At 42.2% G+C, this 17,953-nt stretch overlaps 1 protein-coding gene across 2 annotated transcripts in view; it reads right to left on the bottom strand.

Moving 5' to 3' along the window:
* LOC118373493 (septin-8-A-like) overlaps positions 1 to 17,953 on the bottom strand; it is a 49,084-nt gene that overhangs the window by 23,865 nt on the left and 7,266 nt on the right. For both annotated transcript variants that reach the window (XM_035759628.2, XM_035759629.2), the window contains exons 2-4: positions 15,783 to 15,897; positions 15,304 to 15,499; positions 14,271 to 14,457 (exon numbers count right to left, since the gene is read on the bottom strand). In XM_035759628.2, the coding sequence (XP_035615521.1) occupies positions 14,271 to 14,457; positions 15,304 to 15,499; positions 15,783 to 15,897 (498 nt within the window). The remainder of the gene's footprint in view (positions 1 to 14,270; positions 14,458 to 15,303; positions 15,500 to 15,782; positions 15,898 to 17,953) is intronic.

Raw genomic sequence — 17,953 nt, 5'->3', positions numbered from 1 at the left:
ATCTGCTAACCATGTGTATGTGACAAATAAAATTAGATTTGAAGTACTGAATGTCGCCATAAGCAAACCACGACAGGTTGATCTCAGTCAAACCCACACAGAACAATAAAACAAACAGCAATTAAGAAAACAAACTGACCGTGGTCCCATCTCAGCACTAAAACAGATGGGAAAATAAACACATTCATTTGACAGTATTGCTTTGGCTCCTCAGAGTACTGGGACGATGTAGATGATTATCATAGATTAAAGTCACTGACATCCTATAGCCAGGAGGTGATGAGAGACAACTTGTTAGGGTCAAAAAGGAGGCCTTGTTCCATGTGACCATTCAGCATCATTTTGCTACAAAGCAGATGTCATGGTTGTTTTGCATAGATGCATCCGTCCTTTACACAACGTCTATTGAGGTAAAACAGCAGAGGCTCATCTCATCCCTAAACCAGACCACCGTACAATACTATATTTAGGTGTTGGTCCCTCACTGCTGTGAACCTGTCAACATTCTGCCTCAATAGTCTTTATGGAAGTATAAGTTAAACCCCATTGCCTGTCTGCTTTACATCATAGACATATAGGCTGATTTTCAGTCTGCCCTGTGTCCCCTGTGAAAAGGCTCATTAGTGACAGCTCAGAGAGCGATAGAGCTATGCTGTTGGCTGAGGTAAGTTGCCATGCTGTTGGTTGAGTTATTGGCCTAGACTTGGGCGATATCCAGATTTATACAGGGGTATTTAAAAAGTACAGACCGTATGATTTCCAATACTGTTTAAAAAAACAAAATGTTATATACACAGTATACAGTGCATTCGGAAAGTATTCACACCCCCTGAACGTTTTACACATTTTGTTTAGGTTACAGCCTTATCCTAAAATGGACTAAAAATATACAATCTACACACAATAGCCCATAATGATAATGATAAAGCAAAAACAGGTTTAGACATTTTAGAAAACGTATTAAAATAATAAATAAAAATATATCACATTTACATAAGTATTATGACCCTTTACTCAGTACTTTGTTAAAGCACCTTTGGCAGCGATTACAGCCGAGTCTTCTTGGGTATTATGCTACAAGCTTGGAACACCTGTATTTGGGGAGTTTCTCCCATTCTTCTCTGCAGATCCTCTCAAGCTCTGTCAGGTTGGATGGGGAGCGTCACAGCACAGCTATTTTCAGGACTCTCCAGATATGTTAGATCGGGTTCAAGTCCAGGCTCTGGCTGGGCCACCGAAGGACATTGAGACTTGTCCCGAAGCTACTGCTGCATTGTCTTGGCTGTGTGCTTAGGGTCGTTGTCCTGTTGGAAGGTGAACCTTCGCCCCAGTCTGAGGTCCTGAGCGCTCTGGAGCAGTTCTCTCTACATTGCTCCATTCATCTATCCTGACTAGTCTCCCAGTCCCTGCATCTGAAAAACATCCCCACATCATGATGCTGCCACCCACGCTTCACCGTAGGGATGGTGCCAGGTTTCCTCCAGATGTGACACTTGATGCAAAGGAGTTCAATCTTGGTTTCATCAGACCAGAGAATCTTGTTTCTCATGGTCTGAGAGTCCTTTAGGTGCCTGTTGGCAACCGCCAAGTGGGCTGTCATGTGCATTTTACTGAGGAGTGGCTTCCGGCCGGCCACTCTACCATAAAGGCCTGATTGGTGGAGTGCTGCAGAGATGGTTGCCCTTCTGGAAGGTTCTCCCATCTACACATCGGGTTCTTGGTCACCCCCCCCCGATCAAGGCCCTTCTCCCCCGATTTCTCAGTTTGGCCAGCTCTGAGTCTTGGTGGTTCCAAACTTCTATACAGTGGATTCAGAAAGTATTCAGACCCCTAGACTTTTTCTACATTTTGTTAAGTTAGCCTTTTTCTACAGCCTCATTCTAAAATGTTTATCTATAGGTGTATAATGACAAAGCGAGAACAGGTTTTTAGAAATGTTAGCAAATGCATTAAAAATAAAAAAACAGAAATACCTTATTTACATAAGTATTCAGACCCTTTGCTATGAGACTCGAAATTGAGCTCACCTTGTAGGATGTACAGCAATAAAGTTAATTATAGAAAATGTGTTGCATAAAGCATGACGACCATTTCAGATCTGAAAACCTTATTTTCCCTTTATGTAAGGTCACAACTACAGTACCTCTGTATTGGTATTGTTTTACCACAGAAAAGACAAAACAGTGCAGATAAAAACAGGTAGAAAGGTGCAGGTGAGATTGGAAGACCAAAGGGGCTGATTTGAAAACCACACCACAAATAGAAGTAAATCAGCCTAGAGCAATACCAAAGTATTTGATGCAAGAACTGCTAAAACCATGTGAGCCTCACAAAAGACCTCATCCAACATCATCCTATGTCCAGTTTGACATAAAAAGTCAGCAGGACCGTCAGAGAGCAGACAGACCTCGTGCAGCAATTTGATAAAGACTGAGCTTTAGCCAGAGTCTGGAAAGCTCTCAATCTCAAGTAGATCTAAAGAGATCAACCATATAGTGTTTTGGATCAGCTACCACAAACCCAACTTAAACCGAGAGAAGAAGAAAGCATTCGCTCGTTTGGATCGCAGACAGAGGCACACACATTGACAGTTGATTTCAGCTGTAGTGCTGAGACCCTAGAATGCACATCCTGTTATATTCCACAGACGTAGAGAAGTAATAGAAGAGAGGAAACACGTAGTACTGTCACCAATGACAATATAGATGCACAAAACGTGCATTTTCTTTAATAACGTTACATTCTTTGTTGCATTTATTTGTGTAATTACTACCTTTTTATTTTAATTTTAATGATGTGTAATTACTTTTATTACAATCTTATGTACAGTTAACTTTCTTCCTGTTGTTCCTGTCTGACAAACTGTATATAGGAATATGTTTTACGGGCTGTGATGTGTGAAGCGTGTCAGAGCAGTAACAACTGCTATAGCCTAGCCTTTTCCAAATTCCCACACCTTTTCTACTTTGAAAGTTGCATTTGCCTTTTTTTGGATGAAATAAGTATCAAGTTAATTTACAATAAAGTCATACAATCATCTGAGCATTGATGTTTCCAAATCTGGATTATTTATTGAAGTCAAGTGAAGGAGAAAAGTGAAAGATTTAAAAAAATATATATATAAACAGTTTATAAACAAGTAACTATGGGTGACAGGTTACACCTTGACGAACTCTATACTTTAGATAGGGCCCAACTGAAAATTAGTAATAGAACAAATCTTTAAGCTAAATTATAAAATGTACTGTGTGTGTGTTAGTGTGTGTGTGTGTGTGTGTGTGTGTGTGTGTGGCATACATAATAATATTCCATACAGCTCAATGGCAAAAGGGCCCGTTTCCACAACAATGAAGTATTTTAAGCAGACGAGACAATACTTACAGTATTTTTCAACATAGCATCTAAAAGGACTCATGTCAGTCATGTTTGCAAAAGCCCCAAGCTGTCCCAACACTGAATAGTCGTTATAATAATCATCACTCAAGGTGTTCATCACCAAAAACATCAGTGATGATAGACAGGTGATGATAGACAGCCCCCCCCCCCCTTAAAGTCTAGCCCCATTCCCAGTGCAGAAGTAGCCATCACAACTCTGAGATTAAATGACTCATCTTCCAAGGCAGTGATGATGCACAGTTTTATGTGCTCGGGTATCTCTGAGTGGTACATGTTGAAAAGCCTGTTTTCCAGCCTGCCCTCTAATCCTGCTGGATGCACTGGAGTTCTCCAAGGAAATGCTGAAAAACAGGACCGTATGACAGTCCTTGGGGTTTCAGGCCCCTTTGACTCCACCTCTTGTGAGCAACCATGAAAACATCTCTACAGGGTCAGATGACACCTTCTTTCATCACTGCCTGTCTGATGGTGTCCCTGTCAGGACTTCTCACCACCCTCAACACATTGCTGCATGCCCAGTGTTCACCACCCCCAACACATTGCTGCATGCCCAGTGTTCACCACCCCCAACACATTGCTGCATGCCCAGTGTTCACCACCCCCAACACATTGCTGCATTTCCCAGTGTTCACCACCCTCAACACATTGCTGCATTTCCCAGTGTTCACCACCCTCAACACATTGCTGCATTTCCCAGTGTTCACCACCCCCAACACATTGCTGCATTTCCCAGTGTTCACCACCCTCAACACATTGCTGCATTTCCCAGTGTTCACCACCCTCAACACATTGCTGCATTTCCCAGTGTTCACCACCCTCAACACATTGCTGCATTTCCCAGTGTTCACCACCCTCAACACATTGCTGCATTTCCCAGTGTTCACCACCCCCAACACATTGCTGCATTTCCCAGTGTTCACCACCCCCAACACATTGCTGCATTTCCCAGTGTTCACCACCCTCAACACATTGCTGCATTTCCCAGTGTTCACCACCCTCAACACATTGCTGCATTTCCCAGTGTTCACCACCCTCAACACATTGCTGCATGCCCAGTGTTCACCACCCCCAACACATTGCTGCATTTCCCAGTGTTCACCACCCTCAACACATTGCTGCATTTCCCAGTGTTCACCACCCTCAACACATTGCTGCATGCCCAGTGTTCACCACCCCCAACACATTGCTGCATGCCCAGTGTTCACCACCCTCAACACATTGCTGCATGCCCAGTGTTCACCACCCCCAACACATTGCTGCATGCCCAGTGTTCACCACCCCCAACACATTGCTGCATTTCCCAGTGTTCACCACCCTCAACACATTGCTGCATTTCCCAGTGTTCACCACCCTCAACACATTGCTGCATTTCCCAGTGTTCACCACCCTCAACACATTGCTGCATTTCCCAGTGTTCACCACCCTCAACACATTGCTGCATTTCCCAGTGTTCACCACCCCCAACACATTGCTGCATTTCCCAGTGTTCACCACCCCCAACACATTGCTGCATTTCCCAGTGTTCACCACCCTCAACACATTGCTGCATTTCCCAGTGTTCACCACCCTCAACACATTGCTGCATTTCCCAGTGTTCACCACCCTCAACACATTGCTGCATGCCCAGTGTTCACCACCCCCAACACATTGCTGCATTTCCCAGTGTTCACCACCCTCAACACATTGCTGCATTTCCCAGTGTTCACCACCCTCAACACATTGCTGCATGCCCAGTGTTCACCACCCCCAACACATTGCTGCATGCCCAGTGTTCACCACCCCCAACACATTGCTGCATGCCCAGTGTTCACCACCCCCAACACATTGCTGCATGCCCAGTGTTCACCACCCCCAACACATTGCTGCATGCCCAGTGTTCACCACCCCCAACACATTGCTGCATGCCCAGCTGCTTCATTATGCTATTCCTTATAGCCTTAGAAACACAATACAGGATTTGGTAGGAGTGACCGCAGCTCGCCAACCATTCTCCACCACTTCCGAAAAGCAAGCTCCTTCCCCTGTGCCTTACCCCCTTATAGGAAATGGGATACAAACAAGACAATATGCATTAGTTGTCAAAAGGACTAAATAATATTTGTTTAATGACAACATTGTCATGTTGAAGGTAGAGCGTGGCCTGTGTGTTCATATAGAAGGAGGGTTATTTTAAGAGAAGGTCCAACATTATTGATCCATACTAAAATGCACAGAAACACAACTGATCAAAGAATTAGCAGGTTTCACGCATGAGACAGTAGTTTTACAAGTCAAATAATTACCATACACCACATGGCAATAAAAACACATGGCATGTCTCCCACCCCAACCCACATAGCTGCAACCACATCCCCTTCTCCTGCTCTCACCACATAGCTGCACCTCAATCACCCCTCCTCTCTCCCCCGATATCGATAAGACAGTTTTAGTTAACTTAGCCAAAAAGATGCTCAACACATTTTTAGTTCCACACAAATAACTCACCATTGAACCTCATCGACACCCATTCCAATGAGACGCTCGCGGATCAATGACGTTTGAAGTAGGCCTCACCATTTCTCTGAGCCAACAAAAGTTTCAGGAGTCCTGGAAGACAATCGTATATTCACCCTTGGCAATTTTCTCGTCCTTCTCACTTTGACCAGTGAAAACGGAGGCAATTCCTTGAGAGTTCAGAACACGAACCTGATCCTTGATTATTGACTTCAGAGAACTACTATTACAGACGATTTCTCCACTTTCAATAAATCGCAGACTGTCGGCCACCCTTAATACACTAAACTTGTACCATAGCCTGTAGCTAGACACACCAAAATGTATATTTTCTTCAATATAATGTTCAAGGAGAGGGGTTATAATGCCTTCATTGATTCGATGTTGTGTATAGAGCACGCTTCTGGCAAAACGGAATACCATTTTTCCTCCATATTTTCTCCACTGTTGAAAACTAGCTAGAATACGAAACAACTTTATACAAAATGTGTCCAACCCGGTTGGAAAACAGTGACGAACACATACCACCCTCTAAATATCCTGATGAAAACGACTTCACTTGGAGTAACAAGGACATGTCCAGACAGTCAAGAATTGACTTCTGGTTGATTTCTAATTAATCAGATAACACTGTAGTCAAGGTATCCATTGAACCATCAATTCTTACTGATCATAAAGTTACATTCTTATCTTTAAATATTCATGGATCTGAAGTTAAAGCCAATTGAAGCTATTGGAAACTCAATAGTAGACTGTTGAAAGATGTATAATATCTTTTGCATCCATCTTGATATGATCAAGACAATTGGAGGAAAGCCCATCTATTTAAGTCTCATGGGAAATACTGGGAATTAATGAAGTATGAAATAAGACAGACAGCCATGAAGAGAGGTAAAGAAATTGCTGAACTTAAGATTGAGGGAAGATAAATGTATGTTTGAAATACTTTCTCTAATCTCTATGGAGGACCTTGGTCAGTTATTTTCTTTACAACTAGAAATGGACCGAATGTATGAAGAGAGAGTAAAGGGGACATTTGTAAGATCAAGAAGGAGATGGTTGGAGGAAGGTGAAGAAAAAAAAAACTTACGCAATTTAGGGTTGAAAAAAATAATATCTGAATTTACCTCCATTCATAAGCTTAATATAGATGACAAAGAAAATGAAAAAATGTCAAAATAGGTTTCAGAATTCTATGGTCATCTTTTCACCTGTCCTACTAGTGACATATCTCCCTTTCTAGACTCTGTCAAAGACTATGCAAAATTAATAGATGAAGACTTCCAAAAGTCTTGTAATACATTTTTTATTTCATTAATAGAAATAAATTAATCAGCAAGTTAAGCGAACAAATCTCCAGGGAATGATGGCCTTTAGTGAAATCTATAAATATTTTCAGGACATTGTTGAATTTATATTTCATATTTTTAAGGAGGCAATTGATTTAGGGTTCCTGCCTGTTTCTATGACACAATGCCTCTTTCTGTAATACCCAAACCAAACAAAGATCCTATGATGTTAGAAAATTGGAGACCAATCACATTAATGAACAATGATGGAAAGCTACTTGCATCCATTTTTGCAATAAAGACTTAAAAAAGGTCTTGACCAAATCATTGATGAAACCCAGTCTGGTTTTATGAAGGGCAGACATATAGGTAATAATATTCTACTAGTATTGGACTTGATAGACAACAATGAGCACATTATGGAAGATAGCTTTATTTTATGTGTACAAGGCTTTTGATACAGTTGAAGATTATTTTATTTTTGAGACTGATTTTTGGTCAATATTTTCAAATCTGGTTTCTCTCTGAATATTAGGAAATGTGAATCATTTACGTTGAAAAGATGTGACAAACTCAGTATGTAATATTCCTATAAAAGATGTGACAAACTCAGTATGTAATATTCCTATAAAAGATGTGACAAACTCAGTATGTAATATTCCTATAAAAGATGTGACAAACTCAGTATGTAATATTCCTATAAAAGATGTGATTACATATTTTGTTATTAAACTTAGCAAAGATCAGAAAGAAAGGGCCAACTTAAATCTTTCCTATTGTAGAGGACATTGGAAAGAGATTTAACTCCTGGTTATTAAGAGATCTGTCTTTATCTGGACGTGTACTTTTGTCCAAATCTGAAGGTCTGTCCAGATTAGTTCTTACCTCCCTTGGATGTAACTAAAATGGTTGATACTAAATGATTTAACTTCATATGGAGGAATAAACCTCATCATTTAAGAAAAGCGGTAATGTGTAGAACCCAAGTTGAGGAAGGGTTGAATGCTCTGGATATTAAAACCTCGACTATAATCTTTAAGATCAAAATGGATACAAAACTATTTAAGAAATAAGGATTGCATTTGGAATATAATCCCTAATTTAACATTCTAACAGATTGGTGGTCTAGAATTCTTACTCAAATGCAACTTTGATGTGGGTAAGATTCTTATTAAGCTTGCTAACTTTCATAAACAAGTACTTCACAAGCATTAACATCTGCTAAACACGTGTATGTGACCAATAACATTTGATTTCTAACTTGGAACCTCATGTACAAACATAATTTTTCCCCACATAGGTATACAATCTGGAATAATAGAGACATAAAATACAAAAACAAGTCTATATTTTTCCAGAACTGGTTTGACAACAGCATTATCTGGGATAAACAATTATTGAATAATGATGGACAACTATATGATTATCCAGAACTCATGAGAACACAATGTTACATTCACTCCTGAGGAGTATTGAATTGTTGTTAGAGCTGTCCCTACAGGTGCTATTCTTCTGTTAGGAGAATAGAGCAGTACTCAAAGTGGATATAACAGTACTGTTGAGGATTTTGTAGAAGGAATTGACATTTTAAACTATAAATGTAATAACATATATATATATATATATATAAGGAAAACAGTCCAAATGTTGCTATTCTCTCAGCTAAAATATACTGGAATGCAGCCCTAGGACAAGTGAACTGGAATGCAGCCCTAGGACAAGTGAACTGGAATGCAGCCCTAGGACAAGTGAACTGGAATGCAGCCCTAGGACAAGTGAACTGGAATGCAGCCCGAGGACAAGTGAACTGGAATGCAGCCCGAGGACAAGTGAACTGGAATGCAGCCCGAGGACAAGTGAACTGGAATGCAGCCCTAGGACAAGTGAACTGGAATGCAGCCCTAGGACAAGTGAACTGGAATGCAGCCCTAGGACAAGTGAACTGGAATGCAGCCCTAGGACAAGTGAACTGGAATGCAGCCCTAGGACAAGTGAACCGGAATGCAGCCCTAGGACAAGTGAACCGGAATGCAGCCCGAGGACAAGTGAACCGGAATGCAGCCCGAGGACAAGTGAACCGGAATGCAGCCCGAGGACAAGTGAACCGGAATGCAGCCCGAGGACAAGTGAACCGGAATGCAGCCCGAGGACAAGTGAACCGGAATGCAGCCCGAGGACAAGTGAACCGGAATGCAGCCCGAGGACAAGTGAACCGGAATGCAGCCCTAGGACAAGTGAACCGGAATGCAGCCCGAGGACAAGTGAACCGGAATGCAGCCCTAGGACAAGTGAACCGGAATGCAGCCCTAGGACAAGTGAACCGGAATGCAGCCCTAGGACAAGTGAACCGGAATGCAGCCCTAGGACAAGTGAACCGGAATGCAGCCCTAGGACAAGTGAACTGGAATGCAGCCCTAGGACAAGTGAACTGGAATGCAGCCCTAGGACAAGTGAACTGGAATGCAGCCCTAGGACAAGTGAACTGGAATGCAGCCCTAGGACAAGTGAACTGGAATGCAGCCCTAGGACAAGTGAACTGGAATGCAGCCCTAGGACAAGTGAACTGGAATGCAGCCCAAGTGAACTGGACAGCCCTAGGACAAGTGAACTGGAATGCAGCCCTAGGACAAGTGAACTGGAATGCAGCCCTAGGACAAGTGAACTGGAATGCAGCCCTAGGACAAGTGAACTGGAATGCAGCCCTAGGACAAGTGAACTGGAATGCAGCCCTAGGACAAGTGAACTGGAATGCAGCCCTAGGACAAGTGAACTGGAATGCAGCCCTAGGACAAGTGAACTGGAATGCAGCCCTAGGACAAGTGAACTGGAATGCAGCCCTAGGACAAGTGAACTGGAATGCAGCCCTAGGACAAGTGAACTGGAATGCAGCCCTAGGACAAGTGAACTGGAATGCAGCCCTAGGACAAGTGAACTGGAATGCAGCCCTAGGACAAGTGAACTGGAATGCAGCCCGAGGACAAGTGAACTGGAATGCAGCCCGAGGACAAGTGAACTGGAATGCAGCCCTAGGACAAGTGAACTGGAATGCAGCCCTAGGACAAGTGAACTGGAATGCAGCCCGAGGACAAGTGAACTGGAATGCAGCCCGAGGACAAGTGAACTGGAATGCAGCCCTAGGACAAGTGAACTGGAATGCAGCCTTGTTGTTGTCTGGCAAATATTGTCTATCTAATAAGGTGAAAGTAGTATCATACAAACTCATTCATAGAATCGACCCTGTAAAGACCTTTATTATACACAGATTTAAAATAGCTATTGATAACAAATGTGTATTTTGTGGTTGTGACCCAGAAACTCTTGACCATTTATTTTGGGACTGTTCTTATGTCAGAAGATTTTGGAGTGAGTTAGATTTTATTTGAAACGAAACAACTATTAATGTTAATTTGAGAGACTCTGATATTATGTATAAATGATTTAACTTTCATTGTTAATTTGTTTATTTTTCCTAGCGGATTAGTTATCCATAAAATGTGGGCAGAAAACAAACCCCTCTTCACATTATTTAACAAATGATCAGTAAGTGAAAAAACAAAAAAGCAATAACATAAAACTTTGACAAATTGAAAATGTATCTAGATATGAAATACCCGTCTGTTAGGTTTATGTACATGTTTGTGTATCTTTGAATTGGTTTTGTTCTTAATACAAATAAATAATAAAAATAAAGACCCTTCAACGGGCGTATGGGGGGGTTCTTAAAATGTAACATCAACTCCCAGCGGACAATTCAGAATGTTGCTGCTAAATTCTCCAGACCTCCAAGGTAGGCGTGACAACAATGTGATTTTGGAATTATGACAACTCCACCGCTTATAAGTATATGAAATCTAAGATGAGTCAAATAAATTATATCCAGCTCAGGGCTCCAGCTATGCATTTGGTTTGCTAACTTGCTCGCTAAGTGGCTGGATGTCAAGATCAAGCTTCTTGGTTACAGCAGAGACATTCAATCCCCTCCTGGACCAAGATCCATGTTGCCTCAATTGTTGTGTGCGTAAAAAATGTAATAAAACATTTATTTAAATACTGAGTGTACAAAACATTAAGAACACCTTAAAAACGCTGCTAGTTTTTGACATTGAGTTCAAATGAATTGAGGCTGTGGACTCGACAAGGTGTCGAAAACATTCCACAGGGATATTGGCCCATGTTGACTCTAATGCTTCCCACATGTGTGTCAAGCTGGCTGGATGTCCTTCGGGTGGTGGACCATTCTTGATACTGTTCTTAACACTGTGAAACCGGTGCGCCTGGCACCTACTACCATCAACCATTCAAAGGCACTTCTGTTTTGTCTTGCCCATTCACCCTCTGAATGGCACACATACACAATCCAAGTCTCAATTACCTCAAGGCTTAAAATTCCTTCTATAACCGGTCTCCTCTTCTTCATCTACACAGATTGAAGTGGATTTAATAAGTAACATCAATAAGGGATCACAGCTTTTACCTGGTCAGCCTGTCATGGAAAGAGCAGGTGTTCTTAATGTTTTGTACACTCAGTGTGTATGTATTTGACAGTATGAAAATCTGGATAACGCCCAACCCTATCATAACCATACCATCTGTTTGATATGAGTCATCGCATTTCTAGACACAAACAAGCCTGGCATTTCCTCTCCACCATTCCTAGAACAGCTTTATAGGCCATACAACTGGCCTGATACAGTGGGGCAAGAAAGTATTTAGTCAGCCACCAATTGTGCAAGTTCTCCCACTTAAAAAGGTGAGAGAGGCCTGTAATTTTAATCATAGGTACACTTCAACTATGACAGACAAAATGAGATTTTTTTTCTCCAGAAAATCACATTGTAGGATTTTTAATGAATTTATTTGCAAATTATGGTGGAAAATAAGTATTTGGTCAATAACAAAAGTTTCTCAATACTTTGTTATATACCCTTTGTTGCAAATGACAGAGGTCAAACGTTTTCTGTAAGTCTTCACAAGGTTTTCACACACTGTTGCTGGTATTTTGGCCCATTCCTCCATGCAGATCTCCTCTAGAGCAGTGATGTTTTGGGGCTGTTGCTGGGCAACACGGACTTTCAACTCCTTCCAAAGATTTTCTATGGGGTTGAGATCTGGAGACTGGCTAGGCCACTCCAGGACCTTGAAATGCTTCTTACGAAGCCACTCCGTTGCCCGGGCGGTGTGTTTGGGATCATTGTCATGCTGAAAGACCCAGCCACATTTCATCGTCAATGCCCTTGCTGATGGAAGGAGGTTTTCACTCAAAATCTCACGATACATGGCCCCATTCATTCTTTCCTTTACACGGGTCAGTCGTCCTGGTCCCTTTGCAGAAAAACAGCCCCAAAGCATGATGTTTCCACCCCCATGCTTCACAGTAGGTATGGTGTTCTTTGGATGCAACTCAGCATTCTTTGTCCTCCAAACACAACGAGTTGAGTTTTTACCAAAAAGTTATATTTTGGTTTCATCTGACCATATGACATTCTCCCAATCTTCTTCTGGATCATCCAAATGCTCTCTAGCTCTCAGAAGGGTCTGGCACTGCAGGATTTGAGTCCCTGGCGGCGTAGTGTGTTACTGATTTGCTTTGTTACTTTGGTCCCAGCTCTCTGCAGGTCATTCACTAGGTCCCCCCGTGTGGTTCTGGGATTGTTGCTCACCGTTCTTGTGATCATTTTGACCCCACGGGGTGAGATCTTGCGTGGAGCCCCAGATCGAGGGAGATTATCAGTGGTCTTGTATGTCTTCCATTTCCTAATAATTGCTCCCACAGTTGATTTCTTCAAACCAAGCTGCTTACCTATTGCAGATTCAGTCTTCCCAGGTCTTCCCAGGTCTAATTTTGTTTCTGGTGTCCTTCAACAGCTCTTTGGTCTTGGCCATGGTGGAGTTTGGAGTGTGACTGTTTAAAGTTGTGGACAGGTGTCTTTTATTTTTTATTTTATTATTTTATTTTTTTACCTTTATTTAACCAGGCAAGTCAGTTAAGAACACATTCTTATTTTCAATGACGGCCTGGGAACAGGGGCAGAACGACAGATTTGTACCTTGTCAGCTCGGGGGTTTGAACTCGCAACCTTCCGGTTACTAGTCCAACACTCTAACCACTAGGCTACGCTGCCGCCTGATAACAAGTTTAAAACAGGTGCCATTAATACAGGTAATGAGTGGAGGACAGAGGTGCCTCTTAAATAGAAGTTACAGGTCTGTGAGAGCCAGAAATCTTGCTTGTTTGTAGGTGACCAAATACTTATTTTCCACCATAATTTGCAAATAAATTCATAAAAAATCCTACAATGTGATTTTCTGGATTTTCTTTTCTCGTGTTGTCTGTCATAGTTGAAGTGTACATATGATGAAAATTACAGGCCTCTTGTCTTTTTAAGTGGGAGAACTTGCACAATTGGTGGCTGACTAAATACTTTTTTGCTCCACTGTATATGAGCTTGGTAGGGTCGTAATAGGAGTTGGCGTACTGGATGTATTGTCTGGTTTGTCAAGTGTCAGCCGGAGTATTTCACAGATTTCACCTGCCCTCTTTGGGGTCAATAAAACGTGACTGCACTAGTAACTAGTAGTGACACTCTCTTTCCCTCACCCTCATTCATGCTTAAACTGCAATAGTTACAAGATTCATTCCACCAGTTCACTAATTGAGGCAATGATCATTCAGGTGTTTCCAATAGACCGCAGTCAATTTTGGGGATGGGTACGGTTAATCAATTAATCAAATATCCAAACGGAGGTTAGAATTAGACTACTTCAGTGAGTGTATATTTTTGGAAAATATAAATTGTAGGGCTATTTTATAACAATGTAAAAGCTCAATGATATTCAAATTATCCTAACCTATGGATCTGCTGCTACATACTTGCTTATGTCTGCCAGATACATTAGGGAACGATATCAACCTAAAATTTGATCTGGAATGTCTGTTAGCTGGTCCTTACCCCTACATGAAGAGCTAGCTATTCCACAACTGTGAGAAATCCACACCAGTCAAAGTAAAAGGATTTCAGCATCTATACAAGTCAAACAATAGGATGGTGTGTGTTTTCTGCCCACAAGGCATTGGTGGTAGTGATCCTTTACCTTGCTGTCCAGTTTCTTCATGGTAACTAAATCCAAAGACTTCAGCGAATGCCCCGTGGGAGCAATGAAGTACAGACAGATGTGGACCCTCCCGTCGTGGTAGTTGAAGAGGGAGCGCTTGATTTTCAGCTCTTCCTGGAGGTACTTTTCAAACTGTGTGTCGATATAGTCCACTATCGGTTTATAACTGAAAAAATAAAATAAATGTTGTTTTACTAAGTGGTTATTGGTTTGACATTTTGGTCCCACTATCTCATGTTCTTTCTTTGTTTCTTTCAAAGTTGCCAATGGGGATATCAGATGCCTGTGTGTGTACAGAAATAACCTGCATCTACTCAAGTTAATCTGACCTTACACTATCAAGAATCACAAATTGTAAATACTTAAGAGGTCACAGAGAACATTTAATATGCCAGTGTGTTTAGTCTAGCATTCTACAGATGAAGTGAGACAAATAACATAGAAAGTCACTGATCAACCCTGGAAATCAGATGAAATCAAAAACCTAAAGTATTAGCCATCCCTGTATCCATCATTATACTGTAGCTTGGAGGGCAGGTAAGTGATATGGAGGCTTTCCAAGAACATATGTACAATGTTTAACCTTCCCCTCTTTACATCTATGAGCTATTTTCCCAGAATGCATCATTGATGACCTTTAAAAGGCTGTTTGGGATGCATCGCTGCAGCAGTGTTTTCCCAAACACGATGAGTTACGGCCTGCTCCTCCCACTATATCATTCTGGGGGGGTGTGAGCCCTCTTGCTGCAGAGGTTACACAAACACTCAGTCTGACAGCTGAAGTTCAAACCAAGAATGTCCTCATCATTCTACACCCCCCTCCATTCAGGGGGAGATTAAGTCCTCAAAATGACATTAGTTTAACTGTGCTTGTCTTGTCTACATTCCAGGCAATGTAAGCAATTTACTCCAAAAGATGGCATGCACTGTGAGAGTATGAACACGATAAAGAGCCTCCATACTTCCAACTATTTATCAGCTGAATATCTGATTCTCAGCATCAGCTGCTTACCTCTCCTCTTTGTTGATCTGGTCCCCGAACCCCACAGTGTCCACAATAGTCAGCTTGAGGTGGACGTTGCTCTCCTGGAGGTCATATGTTCTGGGCCGCATACACACGCCATTCTGGTAGTGGCTGGCCTCCTCATTCTCAAACATTGTGTTAAAAAGCGTATTCATTAACGTCGACTTTCCAATACCCGTTTCCCCTAGAAAGCATGAGAGAGAAAAGTGTTGTTCGGTCTCAGTAAATCTCAGGAGGGACATTCTGATTACAGCCTCTTCACAGCAGCACAGACATTTGTTCTCTTTTGAGTCAATGGCAGAAACAACCCTGGCTGCATACCAAATGGCACCCTATCCCCTACATAGTGAACTACCTTTTACCAGAGCCCTATAGGTAGTGCACTACATATAGTAGGAAATACGGTGCTATTTGGGATACAACCCGTGAGACACAGTTAGTGTTCTAGCATGTGGTTTGATACTCACCTACACATAGGATATTGAAGCAGAAACCCTGTGTCACCGATTTACTGACCAACTGATCGGGAAGGCTGTCAAAACCAACATGGCCACCCAAACTGAGATTACGCTTTTCTTCATTCTGAAAAAAATACAAGATTAAACAAATCAAAAATTACGGCAAAGCTGGAGATACGCGAGGGGGAAAACAGAGGAAATGGACGGTACGTACTGAATCGAGAACTTAAGGATTATGGAATACTACTGCCACGCTAAATTGTTTCCCTGTGCATATGAAATGTTCTTATAATTCTACAGACATGTAGCTCCTCATAATGTGTCTTGAATTATGAGATGAGCACTCTGGCCGAGGTTGGTGGAATAATCCTTCAAAACAGAAGCTGGCATCTCTGCACTGAGAACAGGCACCAGAGATTCCAACAGTCAATTGAGGTCATACCAAAGAAATCTGTCACCCGCAAAGGAAGTTAGCCTGCTACTCTCATGTGAACAGCACATCTCTAATTATGGATTATTTGTGGGGAAGCAATAATGTAGTCCCTTATCTTGCTCATCTCAGATGGATAGCACCTTGAGATCAATGGGTCCATCCATGTCTGGCTTAGCCTTTCCCACTAAGGCTGCATATTTGGGGGCTGATTTCACAGGACACAGCCTGAGAGCTGAGCGGTGTCGGCAGGCAGGCCAATGTGTAACTAGAATCGACTGAAGGCCACAAAGGAAATGCACACACAAAAACTACCCCAGTGTGTCATCTCAAGGATCATGCAAAACTGTGGACGTGGACACAAACTCCCCAGATATGAACTCTGATTGAATTACGCACGTCAGAAAAGCTGAGACAGAGGCATTCATCCTTGCTCTATAGTAAAGGAAAGAGGTCAGTACAGGAGTACAAAGTATGAGAGGAATGAGAAGGTGCCATTCAGAGAGCCTCTGTTTGAAAAAGTCCGTAGGTAAGGAAACCACACTTCCCATGTGAATCACTGGATCACAGAGAAATAGCTGAGCGTAAACGATGCCAAAAAATGTAAATGCTCCTTTATGGGAAACTTTGTACAGTCCCTTGCTTCATCCGTGACAATATATTACAAAAATTACAAATAACTCAAACAATGGCAAAACCTGGATCTTTGAACCAGACAGACTGACAGAGACCTCCAGTAGAGTAGGCCTGACTTGAAAAACTAATTTCCATCCCCAGCTGAAGTCTCTCTGCTTCAGTGAACTGAAACACGACTACCCATCAGCAACATCCGGACACCACTACTACCGTCACTACTACCACCATCACTACTACCTCTACCATCACTACTACCACCATCACGACTACAATTACTAATACCACCACCATCACTAATACTATTGTCGCTACTACTGCTACTGCCACTACCATTACCTCTACCACCATCACTACTATTATTGCCCCTACTACTACTGCCACCATCACTAATACTATTGCCGCTACTACTACTACTGCCACTACCTCTCCCACCATCACTACTATTATTGCCGCTACTACTACTGCCACCGTCACTAATACTATTGTCGCTACTACTGCTACTGCCACTACCATTACCTCTACCACCATCACTACTATTATTGCCCCTACTACTACTGCCACCATCACTAATACTATTGCCGCTACTACTACTACTGCCACTACCTCTCCCGCCATCACTACTATTATTGCCGCTACTACTACTGCCACCGTCACTAATACTATTGTCGCTACTACTGCTACTGCCACTACCATTACCTCTCCCACCATCACTACTATTATTGCCCCTACTACTACTGCCACCATCACTAATACTATTGCCGCTACTACTACTACTGCCACTACCATTACCTCTCCCACCATCACTACTATTATTGCCGCTACTACTACTGCCACCGTCACTAATACTATTGCCGCTACTACTACTACTGCCACTACCTCTCCCACCATCACTACTATTATTGCCGCTACTACTACTGCCACCGTCACTAATACTATTGTCGCTACTACTGCTACTGCCACTACCATTACCTCTACCACCATCACTACTATTATTGCCCCTACTACTACTGCCACCATCACTAATACTATTGCCGCTACTACTACTACTGCCACTACCTCTCCCGCCATCACTACTATTATTGCCGCTACTACTACTGCCACCGTCACTAATACT

Source organism: Oncorhynchus keta, chromosome 11 (assembly GCF_023373465.1).
Source record: "Oncorhynchus keta strain PuntledgeMale-10-30-2019 chromosome 11, Oket_V2, whole genome shotgun sequence".
Classification (NCBI taxonomy): Eukaryota; Metazoa; Chordata; class Actinopteri; order Salmoniformes; family Salmonidae; genus Oncorhynchus; species Oncorhynchus keta.
Note: the sequence above shows the minus strand (reverse complement) of the source record. Positions and strands in the feature narration are given on the sequence as shown.